At 57.7% G+C, this 16,118-nt stretch overlaps 5 protein-coding genes across 5 annotated transcripts; 2 read left to right on the forward strand and 3 right to left on the reverse strand.

Moving 5' to 3' along the window:
- Nucleotides 1-1,175: 1,175 nt before the first annotated feature.
- F5144DRAFT_628062 (uncharacterized protein) lies at nt 1,176-2,628 on the forward strand (the record flags this gene model as incomplete). Its single annotated transcript, XM_066792322.1, has 4 exons — nt 1,176-1,501; nt 1,556-1,672; nt 1,743-2,022; nt 2,105-2,628. The coding sequence occupies 4 exons, from the start codon at nt 1,176-1,178 to the stop codon at nt 2,243-2,245; spliced, it is 864 nt and encodes a 287-aa protein (XP_066644246.1). The 3' UTR covers nt 2,246-2,628.
- A 2,745-nt stretch (nt 2,629-5,373) lies between these two features.
- F5144DRAFT_486546 (uncharacterized protein) lies at nt 5,374-7,478 on the forward strand (the record flags this gene model as incomplete). The annotated part of the gene is made up of 3 exons (XM_066785553.1): nt 5,374-5,518; nt 5,611-6,740; nt 7,152-7,478. 3 exons carry the CDS (start codon nt 5,374-5,376, stop codon nt 7,476-7,478), a joined length of 1,602 nt encoding a protein of 533 aa, XP_066644247.1.
- A 388-nt stretch (nt 7,479-7,866) lies between these two features.
- F5144DRAFT_486587 (histidine triad-like protein) lies at nt 7,867-9,065 on the reverse strand (the record flags this gene model as incomplete). Its single annotated transcript, XM_066785556.1, has 2 exons — nt 7,867-8,868; nt 8,937-9,065. 2 exons carry the CDS (start codon nt 9,063-9,065, stop codon nt 7,867-7,869), a joined length of 1,131 nt encoding a protein of 376 aa, XP_066644248.1.
- A 94-nt stretch (nt 9,066-9,159) lies between these two features.
- On the reverse strand, nt 9,160-10,780 carry F5144DRAFT_508041 (inositol phospholipid synthesis and fat-storage-inducing TM-domain-containing protein). Its single transcript, XM_066786496.1, has 2 exons — nt 9,520-10,780; nt 9,160-9,457 (listed from the first exon to the last, which is right to left on the reverse strand). The coding sequence occupies exons 1-2, from the start codon at nt 10,471-10,473 to the stop codon at nt 9,356-9,358; spliced, it is 1,056 nt and encodes a 351-aa protein (XP_066644249.1). The 5' UTR covers nt 10,474-10,780; the 3' UTR covers nt 9,160-9,355.
- Nucleotides 10,781-11,229: 449 nt separating this feature from the next.
- F5144DRAFT_161309 (glycoside hydrolase family 55 protein) lies at nt 11,230-13,870 on the reverse strand. The gene has a single exon (XM_066782544.1). It carries the CDS (start codon nt 13,647-13,649, stop codon nt 11,283-11,285), a length of 2,367 nt encoding a protein of 788 aa, XP_066644250.1. The 5' UTR covers nt 13,650-13,870; the 3' UTR covers nt 11,230-11,282.
- Between the last annotated feature and the right edge of the window lie 2,248 nt (nt 13,871-16,118).

The raw sequence follows: 16,118 nt of genomic DNA on the forward strand, positions 1-16,118 counted from the left end.
GTGATTGCTCTGCCGTCCCGTTCCTTTAACCACCTCGCTCTCCAGGCCTCTTCTACTGCCTTGTCCGTGTCTATGGTTCCCCCCGTCCAGCGCATGATCGTGCCCGCGGCTCTCTCTACCGCCGTGGGCCCTTGAGGTCTCAAGGTTCGCGGTCGGCCCCTGTTGCCCCTCCTCGAGCTGAGTCTCTGCTGTATCTTGCGGCAGGCGGTAAGGACAACGCTCCCCGCCGTCTTTTTGCCGCCTTGGCCGTCGTCCAGATCGGGTTGTTGGAGTCGGTTTTCGAAATCTGCAAGCCGTTTGTTTAGGTATAAGTCCAACGGTGGTACCCACGTCTCTGTCTCGAGGTTACGGATGGGGGTAGACTTAAAGGCTCCCGCCACAATCCTCAGGCTCTTGTTCTGGGCCTTCCCGAGGGCCTTGGTGATGCCTTTCTTCACCGGTTCGCCTCCCACATCCGTGGGAATGTGGAACGACGATGCGCCATAGGCCAGCGCTGACCGGATGCACTTTGTGTACACTTCTCGCGCTTTGGCTAGACCCAGTCCCCACGTCGATGCCGCTAGCCTCGACAGGGAACAAGTTTATATATGGAAGTTAAAACAATGATTGTGCGGAAATAGAGGAAGAAATATCCATGAATTATATTACATTTAGCTTCATTTACTTCCGGTTCGATTTAACCCAAAGATACTCTATCAAGATAGCTTTGTAAGTTTTGGTACCTATACTGCTTTTCTTGGATAGGGGGAGGTTGGTTATGTTACTGTGGCAGCTATGATGTGTGGCAGCTATCATATTCACTCTAAACTGTGTTCGAGGCCGTGTTTGCCATTTGTTCTTGTCATAGCTCACAGTCCTTGATTAGGTGCCACGGGCCTTGAGTCAATGGACCGAAGCTGAAGCCCTCGCGGGACCGATGATATGTATCTGCACACATTGTATATTCACTGCGCAATATAGGGGACTGACAAAAGCTCTCACGGTGAATCCGCCGCTCTCATTGATTGGTGACATGGCTTGACTTTCCTTGCTGGGACTTAACGGCCTGCCTTCTCGGCACCAGCCGAGGCAAGCCATGTCCTCCACCCCCCACAAGGCCGCCCCATTTCTCACCCTACCTTTCCACCCTACCTTCCTTCCACGATACCACGACGGAGGGCGGGAGCGAGATGACAATGGAGGACAACCTGAATGAGACAGCAAAGCTGGGGCGCCTGTACCGCGAGTCCCTCGACGGCGTGCTCGCTAAAATCAAGGCACTTGGCGCCGGTGTCTATGTTCTCGACGATGAGTGTCTTGCGTCACTGAATATTCGAAAGGCAGAACCTCTCGACATCGAGGAAAAAAGTATCGATTTTGGTCCCCGGTTTTTCTGCCCTCGCTTTACACTAGAGGAGGCGCGACAAAAGACTTCTGCATACCTTGCCGACGCTTACCCAAATTCATCCGAGTACCCGGAGTGGCAAGAGAGATGCCGACGAGGTTCCTACCGCAGTCTTCTGTAGAGCGAGGAAATGGGCCCCCCTGACCCCGAGGACCTACACCCGCTCTGCAGTCCCATGACGGATGCGCAGCTCAGGCTGGGTTGGTGTGAGAAGGTGATGGGTGGGAGCGCTCCTGATGGATCGCCTAACCAAGGCGTATGGGGCGATTCACGGTGGTGTTTTTGGGCGTAAGTTACAAAATCGAATCCTGGAATGTTAACCACGAGGCATTAGTATTACTGATTTCCGGGCTCCTAGTTCTTGGTCTTTCCCCCCGGATGAATGGGGTAAATCAGCTCTTACAGGCCACTATGGGCCTGTGAGGGTTGGCAGCCCTCCTCGGTTCTATACGTTCAAAGTGACCAGAGCATTCGTTATGAGAGACCCTTCTCTCGACATGCCACATATCGGAGGGTCTGTGGTGGACGCCGCGGAATCCGGCGAGGGGGACGTTTTGCGTAGCGAGGTCGTCGCTGCGCTCGAGCTCCTGAAGCTCCAGTTTCGCCAAGAGCACTTCTGCCAGCACCACACGTTACCCGTGAGCTCCGTCGATTCGGAAACAGCTTTTTTTCTGGTCCTCATGTTATAAGAGTTGGGCTAATCGCAATGCATGTACCTAGGCTATCGTCTTCTCGTTTCAACACGACAGGTTTGGCCGGTTCTCGCAGTTCCACTGCCACGGGAGGTCCCTCGTGCTGCGACAATCCCGCCTGCTCGACTTCCGAAGCGACGAACCAACGACCGACGCATATCATATATGATCCGGTGAATGGCCAATCGCCCAATGGGCGAAACTAGGTTCTGCAGCGCGGTAGATGAGGAAGCTGAAAAGAGCGAACTGCAAGATAATAGGGATAAGGATGATGGGAAGTTACCCATCGATATACGAGGTGCATGAAGTTTCAGGGTGGTTGCGGCGGCTTGCCTTAACCTTGAGCAATATATGTACCTACGTAGGAGTCTAGGCTTTTTTTTACCCTGTTCCGGAGTGAGTGTCTGTCTTGGGAGACTAGGTACCTAGGTAAACCTTCGCGAACTTTCTAATGACGGTGTTACGTGCTGGTGGGCGAGAACGGGTTCAAAAGTATAACATAGAAGGGATTTCAGTTAAAGAGTAGCTATGTGATGTGGCGTTTTTGGCAACGGGCGGATGGAAAGGAGAGACTTGTGGTTTTGTCCCACATACGGGTCAATCAATCTTACATCATCAGGAGTCTGAGCTTCGTGAGTTTTGGTCTCCGGCTTTTCGTGGATAGGGTTGGGGTCTTTACACAGTACACAGTACGGTTCGGTTCCGAGGGTTCCCTTGCTTGTTTTCGTTTTCCTGCTCCGCTTTTTTGAGTTCGGCTTTTCAGCCTTTTTTTTTTTTTTTTTTTTTTTACCTACCTTAGACTCCCAGCGGGCGCTGCCAAACCGCAGCAGACAAAACACCAAGCAGCAAGTCAATTTACGCCGCATTCCAGCTCCAGGTTGCATTGGAAAATCAAGGTAATGCAGCATGCGATGCGTATCATGAACTGACTTGTACGCACCTCTTACTTTTTGGCTTCACCCGATCAACGTTGACGTTGGCTTGCAAACCATGGGCCACTTTTTGATATGATCCCACACGAAGCAACTAGTCCTAGCAATGAGGCCAATCAGTCTTCAATCCTCGTCCTGATTTTTACCACATCTTAAGCTTAGGTAGGTAGGTACCGCTCATCGTGCCGTCTGGCTGTGCGTGATTCCGCTCACGACAACGACAAGGGGGTATCGAGGGCTGCCCTCAAAACGAAGATGAAGTGCCATGACCAATGACACTGAGGCCCACAGTGCGGCACCTCCGATCATCGGGTGCATCACCCATCAGGCAGGCCCACGGAAGAGTACATCACACATGCCCGAAAGGGGTCGCCGTCAGTGTGCCCCGGCGTGGGCATTTGTCCCTGTCTGCCGTGTCGGTCATTCAAACCCATCCGGATCGGGCAGCTAGCGAACGGGCCCATCCCGTAGCGGTATGCGCGAGATTCCCAGAACGGAAGCGTGGAAAGGGCCGATATTCGCCGAGTTTCTATGCCCCTCGATCAGAATATGACACCTCTCTTGTTTGCTGCAGAGTCAGCGCAGCACTGACATCCCAAATGCCGTCGTTGGTGGCGTTTCTGCCGCTCCTGCTCTAGCGCTACCGACTACCGACCTGTCTTACACAGGACTCATGCATGGCGTGTTCCAAGCCCCGATGCCTCTGCAGAAAAGCATCGCCCACCCCGCCGGAGCCCAATCAGCACTGTTGGTCTCCCGACCAGTCCCCCAGCGTCGGGGGAGACAGCCCTGGTGGTGTCCCGGCGATTGCTTCTGTGCTGCGGCATCATCTGAGGCTTGCATGGGATCGACAGTATCGACCAGATACCCGAATCGCAGATATGCATCTGCCCCAGATTGGTTGTGTGGGAGGGGAGGAGAAATGCAAGTCACGCAACGAGCGACAAGCCCCCTCAAGACCCAGCATGCAAGCCAATGACGTTTGCATTTGTGCGGTCAAACAGTCTTCTAGCCAACGCCTCCATCTTTGGAACTCAACCATTGGCTACCCACGTGGGTGGAATTCCTGGTCGTTGCCGAAACAGTTCCAGATGTGCGTGGCTAGCCGCGACAGCCACCGCTGCGCCAGATCCGGACCCATGCTCGGGCTTGCCACCCGCCTTGCCTTGCGTGATACATCCATGGCCCAGGCAGGGGGCTGCGTTTACACTTTGATCAGATTCGCTTGGCCTCTGACCCCCGTTGCTTTCTCAAGCGAGTGAAATATGATATCGCCGTCTCGTCCGCCACCGCCTGGACTGGGTCGGCGACCCGGGGAAGACAGCCGGGCCGACGTTTGCCCCCCATGTCCCAGGGGAGCTCCGGGCAGCGGATACATCCCGCACGGGAGACAGGGCTCGACTCGTCCTGTTTTGGCAATCTCTCGTCCATTTTCAGCAAGGTTGCCGTCGCAAGCATTCATTCAATCTCGTGAAAAAATGACAGAAACATGAGATGGCTTGGTTGTCGAGGAAGAGCAACACAATGCCTCGACCCTGGCGCTGTCGAGTCCGGCCGACTGTAGTTCATCGCCACCCCGTGTCCTGATATTTGCTCCTGTGCCCCTGGCTTACTTCGTAAAAGACTCACATCTGCCCTCTTCATCTGAGAATCTCCTGTCGTATTTCCTGCCTTCGTCGACTTTTTGTCTTTGTCCCTGCCTCCTCCAACTTGACCCTCCGCCGCCCTGAACCTTGACTCTTTTGGAGCGTATGTAAACACTGTTCCTCATAACATAGCCATCACCCCGACCTTTGAAAACGTCAAAGTGTGCGTGGAACGACAGAAAACCGCTCGAAAACTGGAGTTGCGGGCGCTGATTCCCTCTCGTGCCCCTAGAGTCATTGGACCGCTCATACCCAACCTGTGCCAGTCCGAATCCCCCAGGCGTTCTATCGGGAACCTACACAAGCGTGCATGCGAACCAGAAAGCATCCGTCTTGACCGCTCAACGGTGCAGCCCGACGAACCCCTCACTGGTTCAGACAGCTGGTGATTCGAATATCTTTCTCGCGAGCGGAGTCAAACGCATCATTGCCCACGCTCACGTACAGTGAGTGAAGCAGCGGTGAGCAGGAGGGAAGCGTGAGCGGTGGAAAGCGGTGCGAGCAAGCGGGAGGCGAAGGGGAAGTCGGAGGGCATTGGGCTGCCACTGGGAACACACGAGGGGTTGAGAATGTTTATCACCCCAGAGATGCCCCGGGTGGACGTGGTCTCACTTCGGGACAATGTCTTCACTTTTGCAGCTGCAGACCTTGCACCGTGGCTCCTTCAACTGAATCAGATCAACACGGCGCTGTGCTTCCACCAACAGAGGCTCTACGATATGTCTTTCAACCAGCTGTCGCCGAAACCCGGGTGGGCCCAGCCCGGACCCAAGCAAGCCATCCCGCAGCACGGTCTCCCGACGTATGGGAGCGGGTATTTCGCTGAGACCCAGGACACAGGGGAAAGCATGTCTCTCATGGTGCGTTGCCTCCATCTCCACACCTTTCTTTGTCTCAGGGGAGAACAGCACAGGGGCCGGGAACTAATGTTTGGTTTGCGGGAAAGGCCGGAGCAGGGTATTCGCTGACAGGCAACCGGACGTCGCGGTCCGCCTTCTCGTCTTTCTCGCACTATCCCACTTCCACGGAATTGAGGGGTGTTCCTCTCTTTTCCGACGCAAACGTCCCAGCGTCTGACCCCCTGGACTCATCTTACTGGCAGATGGTCCCACATGGGCTTCCTGCTCTCGCCCCGTTTGCACATGGCGGAGACCCAATTTGGGACCACTCGCTCCCAGGCATCTCTTCGAGCCTCGAGTATAGCCAGTACATCTGGGATGTCCACGCTAGCGCGTTGCCGCAAACGTCCTTTCGGCCCGGCGATGCACTTCACCACTTGTCGCTGCCACCAATGTTTGAGAGTGACTTGAGCACCAGCTCCAAGCTGTATGCATCGTCGGGCATGCTGGAGGCCATGGCGCTCGACGACCCCGAACACCCGATATGGGACGCCTCCCCCGCGGTTCGAGGCGAGTACGAAGAACCAACGTACACCAAGACGGAGCCAGGCCAAACCGACGACGACAAGACCGTGTCTCCCAAACTGCTCAAGATCCGCCAGACTCCCACCCCGTCCTCGTCCTGCGAGTCCTTGCACACCAGCTTCCTCTCCGACACTCACCTCCACGAGCAGCCCGACGCCATGGAGCCTCTGCCCTCGGTGGAGGTGCCGCTGCCGTCCACCGCCCCGAAGCCCCGCAAGCAGCTCCCGGATGCGCCGACCCGCGGTCTGCGATCCCTCCCTTATACCAACAACACCCACAGGCGCCCATCCCCAACCGATTCCGACTTTTCTTCCTCTGCCTCGGGCAGCTTCGACCGTCGGCCGCACCCCAAGGCCAGGCACGTGGAGTCGGAGTCGACATCGCCATCGTCGCCGTCGCCGTCGCCCGTGCCGATTAAGCCCCCGAAGCCCCTTCCCAGCCACCTGCGCAGGCCGCCCAGGGCCAGGGAGCCGGTCAAGCTGACGGACCGGAAGTCCAAGGACGAGTTTCTGGTCAAGCACAAGCAGCAGGGCATGACGTACAAGGAGATACGGCGGCTTGGGGGGTTCATCGAGGCCGAGTCGACGCTGCGCGGGCGGTACCGCACGCTGACCAAGAGCCGCGAGGAGAGGGTGCGCAAGCCCGAGTGGTCCGAGAAGGATGTGAGTGTTTTTTTGTGTTGTTTTATCCCTGTCCCTCGACACCGGCATTTTGGGCCTGTCACCGTCAACCTCTTTGGTTAAGGGTGGTCACTTGGACAGAGTCCGGCAGATCCCTTCCCCTTTCCTACACTGCCCTGCTCTCTCCAGAAGCCCTCCCCCTTTCCATGGCGACCTCCCTGCGCGGCACCCCCTCCCTCCCCTCCAAAAGGGCCACAGCACTCCAACCACCCAACCATCCCCGCTCAACTCCCAACACAGCCAAACCACCACACCCTCACCCCCCCTTCACCACCACTCCCCATCTCTCCCCCGCCCTCCTTCCATCACCCTCCCCCCCTCACTCCCACCTTCTCTTCAAACCCCCCCCCCTTCAAAAAAAAAACCAACCCGCCTAACCCCCCCTCCCCACAGCTCCACCTCCTCGAAACCGCCGTGCGCCTGCTCGCCCCACCCCCACCCCGACCCCCAGCCCCAACTGCACCGCGCTCCCGCAACAGCAACAACAACAACCACAACAACCCCAACCCCAACAACACCACCACCACCACAGCCGCCGCCGCCGCCGAGCGGGAGCCCCCCGTGGCGTCGGCCAAAGTGCCCTGGAAGAAGGTGGCCGACCACATGGTGCAGCACGGCGGGTCGTACCGGTTTGGGAACTCGACGTGTCGGAAGAGGTGGGATGAGTTGGTGAGGGAGCGGAGGGGGAGGGGCGGGGGGAGGTTTTGGTGGGGGGTTTGAATGCTTAGGTAGGGGTGATGGGGAGGAGGGTTGTTCGGGGGGGTTGCTGTTGATGGGGTGGTGGTGGCGGTGGTGAGGAGGCTTTTTTGTGCGTTTGGTGTTCGGTGATGAGGGGGTTGAGTCTTTGGTGTTGGGTGTTGCCTTGGGCTTGTGCTTGGACTTGGGCTTGGGCTTCTGGGGGTTTGGGTCTGGTCAGGGGTCAACACAAGTAATTCTCTAATGTGATACAAGTGTGCATTCAGGAGGAGAGGTTGTGGGTTGCATTTTGTGCATTTAGAGGGCATCAAAACGGAAAGATAACGGCGGGAGAACAAAAGCATTTTCTATCTGCTCTTTCTCCCCTCTTTCCAAACCGCCGTCTGTCCAATCAACATCCACATGCGCCCCCCTAAACCGGCGGCGGTGCCTTCACCTGGGGCACCCCTATCCTGCCCATAATCTCCACCAACTGCTCCGGCTCCTCCCTCAACGCCTCCCACTCCGCCTGCGTCTTCACCAGCGCCGTCCCCGCCAACACCGTGCCATTCAGCGCCAGCTTCCCCACCCCCCTCCTCGCCCCCCCTTCCCCAGGCACAGTCACCGCCGCCCCTTCCACAACCCTCGGCATAATCACCATCACCTCCCTCGTCATCGCCAAATTATAATCCACCTTCGCCTCCCCTCCATTCACCACCCCCTCCCCCAACCCCTCCCCACCCCCAAAAACCGCCTCACACACCCTCCGATACAACCGCAAATAAATCTCCATCAAATCCACCCCAGACCCCTGTCCAATCCTCTCCACAAACGCAGCAAACGGCAGCCGGCCGCGCACCTCCTCATTCACCAGCGACCCTGCCAGCACCTCCCACGCCGCAGCCTCATCCCCGCCCAGCCCCTCACGCATGCGTGCTACGGGGAGTAGTTGGATGTGCCGGTGCGGCTGGCTGGAGCCGGAGGCGGGGCCGGAGTTGAAGAAGACGTAGAGTGATTGTTCGCCTTCGCGTTCCTGGGTAGTGGTTGTGTGTGTTTGCGTTGGTGCTCCGTCTTCGTCGGTGGATGTTGTGGCTGGGGTGTCGGCGTGGTAGGCCTCGATGCAGGCGTAGGCGGCTTGGAGGTCGGCGGGTTCGAGGAGGTGGGTTTGTGGTTTGAAGGATTGTGTGGCGAGGATGAAGTGCTCGGGGACGATGGCAAATTTGTTGAGGACGAGGTTGTGCGAGGGGGTGAGAGGGGTTATGAGCATGCTGGGAGGGGGGTTGTCGAAGGGGTCGAAGAAGGGTTTGGGGGTTGGTTTCTTTGGTTCGGGGTCTTTCGGGGGTGAGGAGAGCGTGGGGACGGAGTCGGTTGAGGGCGCGGGAGGTTGCGGGCCGCTGGGTTTGTTGGCGAGGGCAGGGGAGAAGCGAAGTTGGAACTGTCACAATAGAGTTTAGTATTTCCCATTTATTAGGGGATGTTCAGGGGTAATGGAGAGGGACGCACTGGAACTGAGTTGACATTGACCAGCGTGACCTGCGTCGGGAAGAAGTGCACGTCGCCGCTGGCGCGGGCACGGTTGAACGCTGCCCTGACCAACTCCGGGAGATTGGCGGGGACCTTGACCGGACCCATACCGTCAGGCGATATTGTCATGGCGTTGAGGAGGACGAGGTAAATGTGTGTTGAAGGAGGGAAGAGGAATGCGAATACCGATGAGGTCATGCAACTGTCTGTGCGCTGCCCCTCCATCCCCTGCCAAGGCTTGTCGTGACAGGGATACCATACTTAGGTACCATGCCATGGCCGGGCATGTGAAGACTGAGTGTTCTGATCTGTTTCCAATGTACATACCAATTCTATTACGCCGCCGGTCTATCAAGTAGGTAAATAATCTGTACTCCTGTTACTGTCGCCAGCCAAACCTAAATCCCCGGAAGCCCAACGATGTTGCGCATCGCAGGGATCCAACGCGGGAGTACATAGGTGATATACAGTCCAACGAAGGCAACAAGGAGTCCAGTAAGCTGTCAAATTTGTTAGCACAATCTCAGCAAAAGCAGGTCCCAACTCAGCCTGGAATGCTTACCTTCTCAAACCACGTGTGGAAGTAAATCGCCGTCATCAGCAACATCCACCCGCACAGCCCAACCACCACAGCCGCCAGCTTCCCTCCATGGCCCAGCGCCTCCAACACCGTCGACACCACCCCTTCTCCCCCCTCCGCCCTCCCCCTCTCCGCTTCCACATTCGCCCCCTTCACCGCCCCATCATGCATCACCACACACCTCTCCTCCACCCCATACCTCGCCCACCTCGCAGCCACCCACCCAACCTCCTGCACCAAAAAAAAACTCCCCAACACCAACAGAAACACATGCCCACTAATATCATGCCCCCCACTCCACCTCCCCCCCGCCGCCTTACACGCAGCCGCAGTCAACACCTCCCTCACCCCCCCCTCCCCCACCCTCACCACCTCCTCCACAACCTCACACCTCCCCCCACTCCACCGAAACCCCCGATCAATAATCGGCGGCCCAAAAAACCACTGCGTCACCCCGACCCACCACGCCGTCACCACCACCCACCTGACCCCGGCCCTCCCCCTCCTCACCCAGCCCCCCACCCCGGGGTGTGTCAACACGAACACCACAAACGCCGCCGTCACCCACGCCCAGCCGCGCTTCACAAACGCAACATTGACGATGTTGTCCTTGCGCGCGAAGTAGGAGGGCGCGAGCGCCGCGTCTTGGATGTGCGCTTGGCGTGTGTGGTCGTAGGGGGCTGCGCGGGTTTCGGGGGAGAGCAGGCTGAAGAGCGTGCCGAAGAGGAGGATGGAGGGGTAGAGCGTGAGGAGGGCGAGCTCGCTGGGGGTGGGGAGGTAGGGGGTGTTGCGGCGGGTGGTGGTGTTGTTGTTTTGGGGGGTGGTTGTGGTGGTGGTGGTTTTGCGGCTTGGGGGAGAAGGGGGGCGGTAGTTCGGTTCGCGGGAGAGTTGGGAGGGGGATTTATAGCGGCGGGTTGGGCGGTCGGTGTCGTCCATGGTGAGTTGTTTTGTTTGGGGCGTGTGGTGTATTGCGGTAGTGGCGGTGGTTGTGGTTGTTTTTGCTGTCGGATTTGATGGTCGAGGAATGGGAGATCGGAAAATCGGTTCGGCTGTCGCTCGCTCGCTGGCGGTGGCGGAATTCTTTGACCTGAGGCGATATCCTCGGTGGGCGCGACACAATGAAACGACGGCGCTGTCCGAAAGCGGCCAGAGGAGCGCAATGCTTCGTCTCGCCGGGGGATGGCGGAGGGAAAATGCAAAGGAGAGCAGCCGCGAAGAGATCTTGGCAGGCAAAGCCTGGAAGCTATGACGTTGCCGAATTGGACTGCAGCGATTGCCTTGGCACTGTTCTGGAGTGGCATGGCGCGGCAGGCAATCTGGCAATCTGGCAATTCACTGGGCGCCCTCGGTCTGCCCCACCAACACCTTCACCACAAACAACGGAAGTCAGACAGCAACAGCGAGTTCATGGACAAGTCTCATTTATTTACTCTTTTTTTCACGCAGACTCCAGGAAATGTATCCCCCGTATCCAGCTCACCAAAAGCCACGACCGAACCGAACCAAACTCGCAACCAATTGCCTCTCGGCCAGTGTTTAGAAGGGTATAAAACGAACTAATATAGATAATAAACCAAGAAGACCACAACAAGCCCATCTCCCATCGCACTCATTTCCCCCCCTTGCATAGGGTATCTCTACTCTCCCTTCCCCGGCCCCAGTCCACCACCATAACCACCCCCACCATAACCACCCCCGCCATAACCACCCCCACCACCGCATCCCCCGCCCCCGCCACCCACTCTCTAAGAGGGTCGCTGGAACCAGGCAAGGGTAGCGCAAAAGGTGTTGCGGTTCTGGCTATCCAGCGCAGCGCTCTGGCCATCAACATTGACCATATTAACACTGGCCTTGGTGTTGAGCCCAAAGAAATACACCTCGCTGCCGCCCTCGAGCGACGCGATGTTGGCCTGGCACGACTCGGTCTCGAGGCAGTCCTGCGCGTAGTTGTCGAAGAAGGAGTACAGGCCCGCGCCGTAGATGAAGACGTCCTTGGAGTCGACCGCGCGCACGCCCCACGCGCGCTTGCAGGTGCCCGTGGTGTCGTCCGCGCAGGAGGTGGCGAAGTCCGGGTCGGCGTATTTGGCGTTGGGCGGGAAGGGCTCGGTGGAGTCCGGGTTGGGCTGGTAGTAGGGGGTTTCGGTCTGGATGTGGCCCAGGAAGATGTTGGAGGCGTTGTTGAACTGGTAGTTGTACAGGACCGAGTGCTCGGATGCGGTGCCCCAGCCCCAGACGGGGCCCGGGCCTTCGATGAGGATGCCGCGGCCGTTGAAGATGTCGATCTGGCCGTCCTGCGCCTCGGGCTCGAGCGAGTGGTCCGCCACCCAGTACCAGGTGTTCTCGAGGTAGACGCTGGCGCCCGGGGTGACGTGCAGCATCATGAAGGCGCCGAAGCAGTCGGGGTTGATGGGGTTGGTGGCGTTGGGGTTCTTGGCGCACTGCTCGAGCTCGAGGTTGGTGCCGCGGTACCCGCCGATGCGCGTGTGCACGTCCCAGAGGCCAGCGGCGGCCGGGACGACGCCCTTGACATTCCATTCCATCATGATGGCGCCGGGTTGCGGGCCGGCGGTGCCAAAAATGAGGTCCGACATCTCGGCCGTGCCGAAATCGCCGGGCTGACCGACTTGGAAGACAGGCTGCGGGTTGTTCTGGTCCTTGAACGTGCTGTCGCCGCCGGCCAGAATCATAGGCAGAACCTCGCCGACGATCCGGACATTCTTGGGCACTTTAATGGTCTTGGTAACGAGGTAAGCGCCGTGGTCGAAGAAGAGAACGTTGGCGGTGTCGAGGGTGTCGAAAGCCTTCTGGATTGCGTCGCTATCATCGGTTACGCCGTCACCCTTGGCGCCGGCGCTCTTGATGCTGACGAAATCTCCTGCCGGGACCTCTTCGTACTGTGGCTTGCTGCGGGTCATGACCTTGCCGGTGTTTGGGTTGATGAGCACATCCGGTTTCTTGACGACCTCCTGCGGTCCCTGAAACGCTTCGCCAGAGTTGCCTCCCGCGCCGCCATAACCCCGGCCCTGGGCAAAGAAGCTGACCTTCTGGTTCCCCTCGAGGATCGTGGTGCCCGTGGCATTGTTGAAGACGGCCTGGGCCGAGCCGGTCATGTCAACGTTCTCCAGAATGAGCGTGCCGTTGGTATGGGGAGAGCTGGGGTCATAGGCCGTCTTGATACCGATCGGCGTGTCCGTGAACTGGCTCTCGAGAACGAGGACGGACCCGACAGTCTGGCCGTCGGGCCCGCCGTTGGACATGTCGATCCCGACACCGCAGTTGTTGATCTTGATGTCGTGGAACACCCACGCCCAGTTCCAGTTCATGAAGACAGCCGTCTTGCAGTTGTTGAAGGTCAGGTTGCGCGTGGTAAACTGCTGGTTGCCGAAAAAGCCGCCGTAGTTGCCGCCGTTGAAGGTCAAGTCCGACATGAAACCACCCGATCCGTTGTCCATGAAGATGCCCTGCTGTTTGTTGGCGTCGCCACCATCCTCGCGCATGTTGAAGACGATGTTCTGTAGGCTAGTCGCCTGCGCGACCTGCCAGTGAATGCCGGCGCCAACCTCGACGGGCATACCCTTCAGGTCGATGACAAAGTTGCGGACTTGGCGGAAGAAATTGTTCTGGTTCGTCCACCAGTTCTTGCCGGTCGAGTCGTACGGGTCCGCGTCGATGACAGCCATGCCCGCAAAGTCGGCGGCGGCCTTGAGGGTCGGGGGCGCAAGGGCATCGCCCACCAGCTGCGTGTAGTAAAAGGGGATGATGGGCTTGCTGACAACATACGTGCCGGGCGGGAAGTAAACGAGGGCGGGGGTCGTCGTCTGCGAGGTACAGTTCTCGCCGCACCTGTTGCCATCGCTGATAGCCTGGTTGATGGCGTCCGTATCGTCGGCCGCGCCATCTCCCTTGGCACCGTAGTCTCTGACATTGCGGAACACCTTGTAGTTGGCATCGCCGTTGAAAGGCGCTACGCCGGCCCGTTCGATGTTTGCCATCCAAAACTCTCTGTTTTGCCTTGGGTTTACTGCCGGTGCCTGTGCCGGTGCCGGCACCGCGAGGGCCGGGGACACGAGGCCCAAGGCCAGTAGGCAGACTGTGGATATCCTTGAGAGCATCGTGGTCTAGATCCAGCTATCTCCAGATGTCGGTGTGAGGTATATAGTCTTGATTTGGTTTGTTAGCTCAGCTTTCCAGAAGCGAGTTGCAAAATAAGGTTTGCGTATAGGAGCGGGTGTAGGGAGCGGAAGGGGGATTGGTAAAGGTGACGATGAGGATAAAGAACATGGGCAGGTATAAGTATGACCCATACGGCCACGGGTCGTAGGGTGCACGCATTTTCTGCGTTATACGTGAACTGACAATAGAGATGACTGGTCATGCTTATTGTTCAGAAGATGCCATTTCGGACAACAAGCGCGGGCTCAGAACAATGAACAATAGCGGGGCCTGCCATGCTCAAAATCAGGCCGGACGGCCTCACTCGAGGCCATTGTTCCGGACATTTGACTTCCCAAAGGGGCAAGTGAACAAGAATAGAAGAATAGAAAGGAACCTCAGATGATACTTACGAATGCAACTGCTCTGAACCAGCCAGAAATGCGCCCTGGCCAGCAAAGGCAGCGAATGAATGACAAACGAAGGAGAAGAGAGAGCTGGTGTGAGAGGGAACGAAGGCCGGTTGACGTGCAAGACACATCACAAGCTGTTGTAGAAACGACGGGTGTGGTCGGACGATCTTATATTGTGTCTGCCGCTGGGGTGATGCTCGGTTTCCCGACCCACGTACCCCTTGTTTCTCGATGCAAGGTTGGGAACCCAAGTGGCGAGCGGTAGCCGCCCCGGAGATCGGCACCGTATCCCTCCCTCGGCGGCTGGTTGTCCAGATGGCCCTGCGGTAAGGAAGTGACAGGCATGCTCATGGAAATGCTCCGGTGCGCTTGTTCCTGACGCTAGCCTCCCACATGCCAGTGGGGGCAGGGTGCGGTGTCTCCATGCACAGCTTGGCAGGCCATGCGAGGAATCTGGTATCCCTAGCTCAGACCCGCTGGCAGCTCAGCATCTGCGATCGCAAAAGAAAGATGGAGTTTTGCCCTTGCTGTATCCGCTGTAATTGGCCGCGGGGGCCAGGCAGGTCAAACAAGCTCTCTAGAAATGGAGTGCTCGCCCGACCAACTGGGCCGGTAGAGTGTGGGACCACGACATCAGACGACAGAAACGAAAGGCCGGCGGGACCATGACCACCACATCAAGGGGTATATTCAGGGGTGTGTGTTCATGCAACCGCCCAACAAAGCAACCGTGTAACCGCCGCCGCTTGGGGCCCGAGAGCGCAACGGTGAATTGCTCATTGCTGAGTGCTCATCGCTCTGCTGTGTGCCAGAGCATCACATCGTATCGTGGACTGGCGTTTCCAACGTCATCCAAATATCTCAACGACTGGGCACTCGGGCGTTTCGAATGATCGCCCAGAGATCTTCTTCGCAGGCATGAAATGCTTGATGGGCAAGGGAGTGGTTCAGATGGTGGATTGCAAGTTTCCTTGGGTGAAGAAACGTTGGCTGGGGATCGCCCAAACCGATTCTTGGCAACAGGGCGCTTGGGCCAACCCATGTCGCGCAGGGGAAGGACTCGCTGCAGAAGGCGACGTTTCGAAACATGGAGTGGAGTCCCCCACAAGAAGCTCCTGTTTTTTCCCAGCCAGTCATTGCAGCTCCATCTCTGCCCCTTCCATCTCAGAACCCCACCGCTGAGGGTTGCTGCGAGTGTTTGAGATGTGCCCCCGATTTCTCCCACACCAATCGATAGGACCCCGCGTCACACTCCAGCCGCGGTGCATCACGGTGCTCGCTGGCGCGCGTCGCCCAACAACGCCTCGCCCGTCGCATCCCGCTTGGCAGATGCATTGTTGGGCAGCGCTATCACAAAGAAAACCTCTGCATTTCCCCTGCCGGCACTTAGAGAACTTGAAATAGGTCGCCAAGGGTATTCCAAATCCAGTCGTCACGGCCCGACCTGGTGTAACATGCCACGGGCCCGTTGACTGGCGCTTCGCCACAGGTTACCATCTGAAAGCTCACACCGTTACCACGCTGCGCGGCCAAGGACAAGATGCCGCCAGGCACCGCGCCTCACATATATTACCAGGGACTTTGACCCGGCACCCAAGATCCGAGCAACCTCGCTTTCACTTTCCCTGCCCAACTCCCAGCACTTTCCATGTGAAGCCCCCTATTTATCTCCAGGTCCGCCGTTGCCGAGTTCTCCCCTGCTGCTGATCTGTGAATTAATAGTTGCCTGTTAAAGCATCGGCCCGATCATGATGTGCATATTCCAGATCATGATGGTATTTTATGTTGATCCATGCATCACAGGAGATGACCACAGTGTGCCAGCAGTGACGGCACCAACACATCTGCCATGTGATGACGGCTCAGCGCGTCAACTGAATCTCGTGTCATTTTACATCACCGTCAACCCCTTATCACACCTCACCACCAACTTCTTCCTGCCAACCCCCCATCACATCACACATCACATATCACCACCACCCAACCCAAAAATGATGCAAGGCAAATAAAACAAAA

Source organism: Chaetomium tenue (assembly GCF_020726465.1).
Source record: "Chaetomium tenue strain MPI-SDFR-AT-0079 chromosome Unknown F5144scaffold_3, whole genome shotgun sequence".
Lineage (NCBI taxonomy): Eukaryota > Fungi > Ascomycota > Sordariomycetes > Sordariales > Chaetomiaceae > Chaetomium > Chaetomium tenue.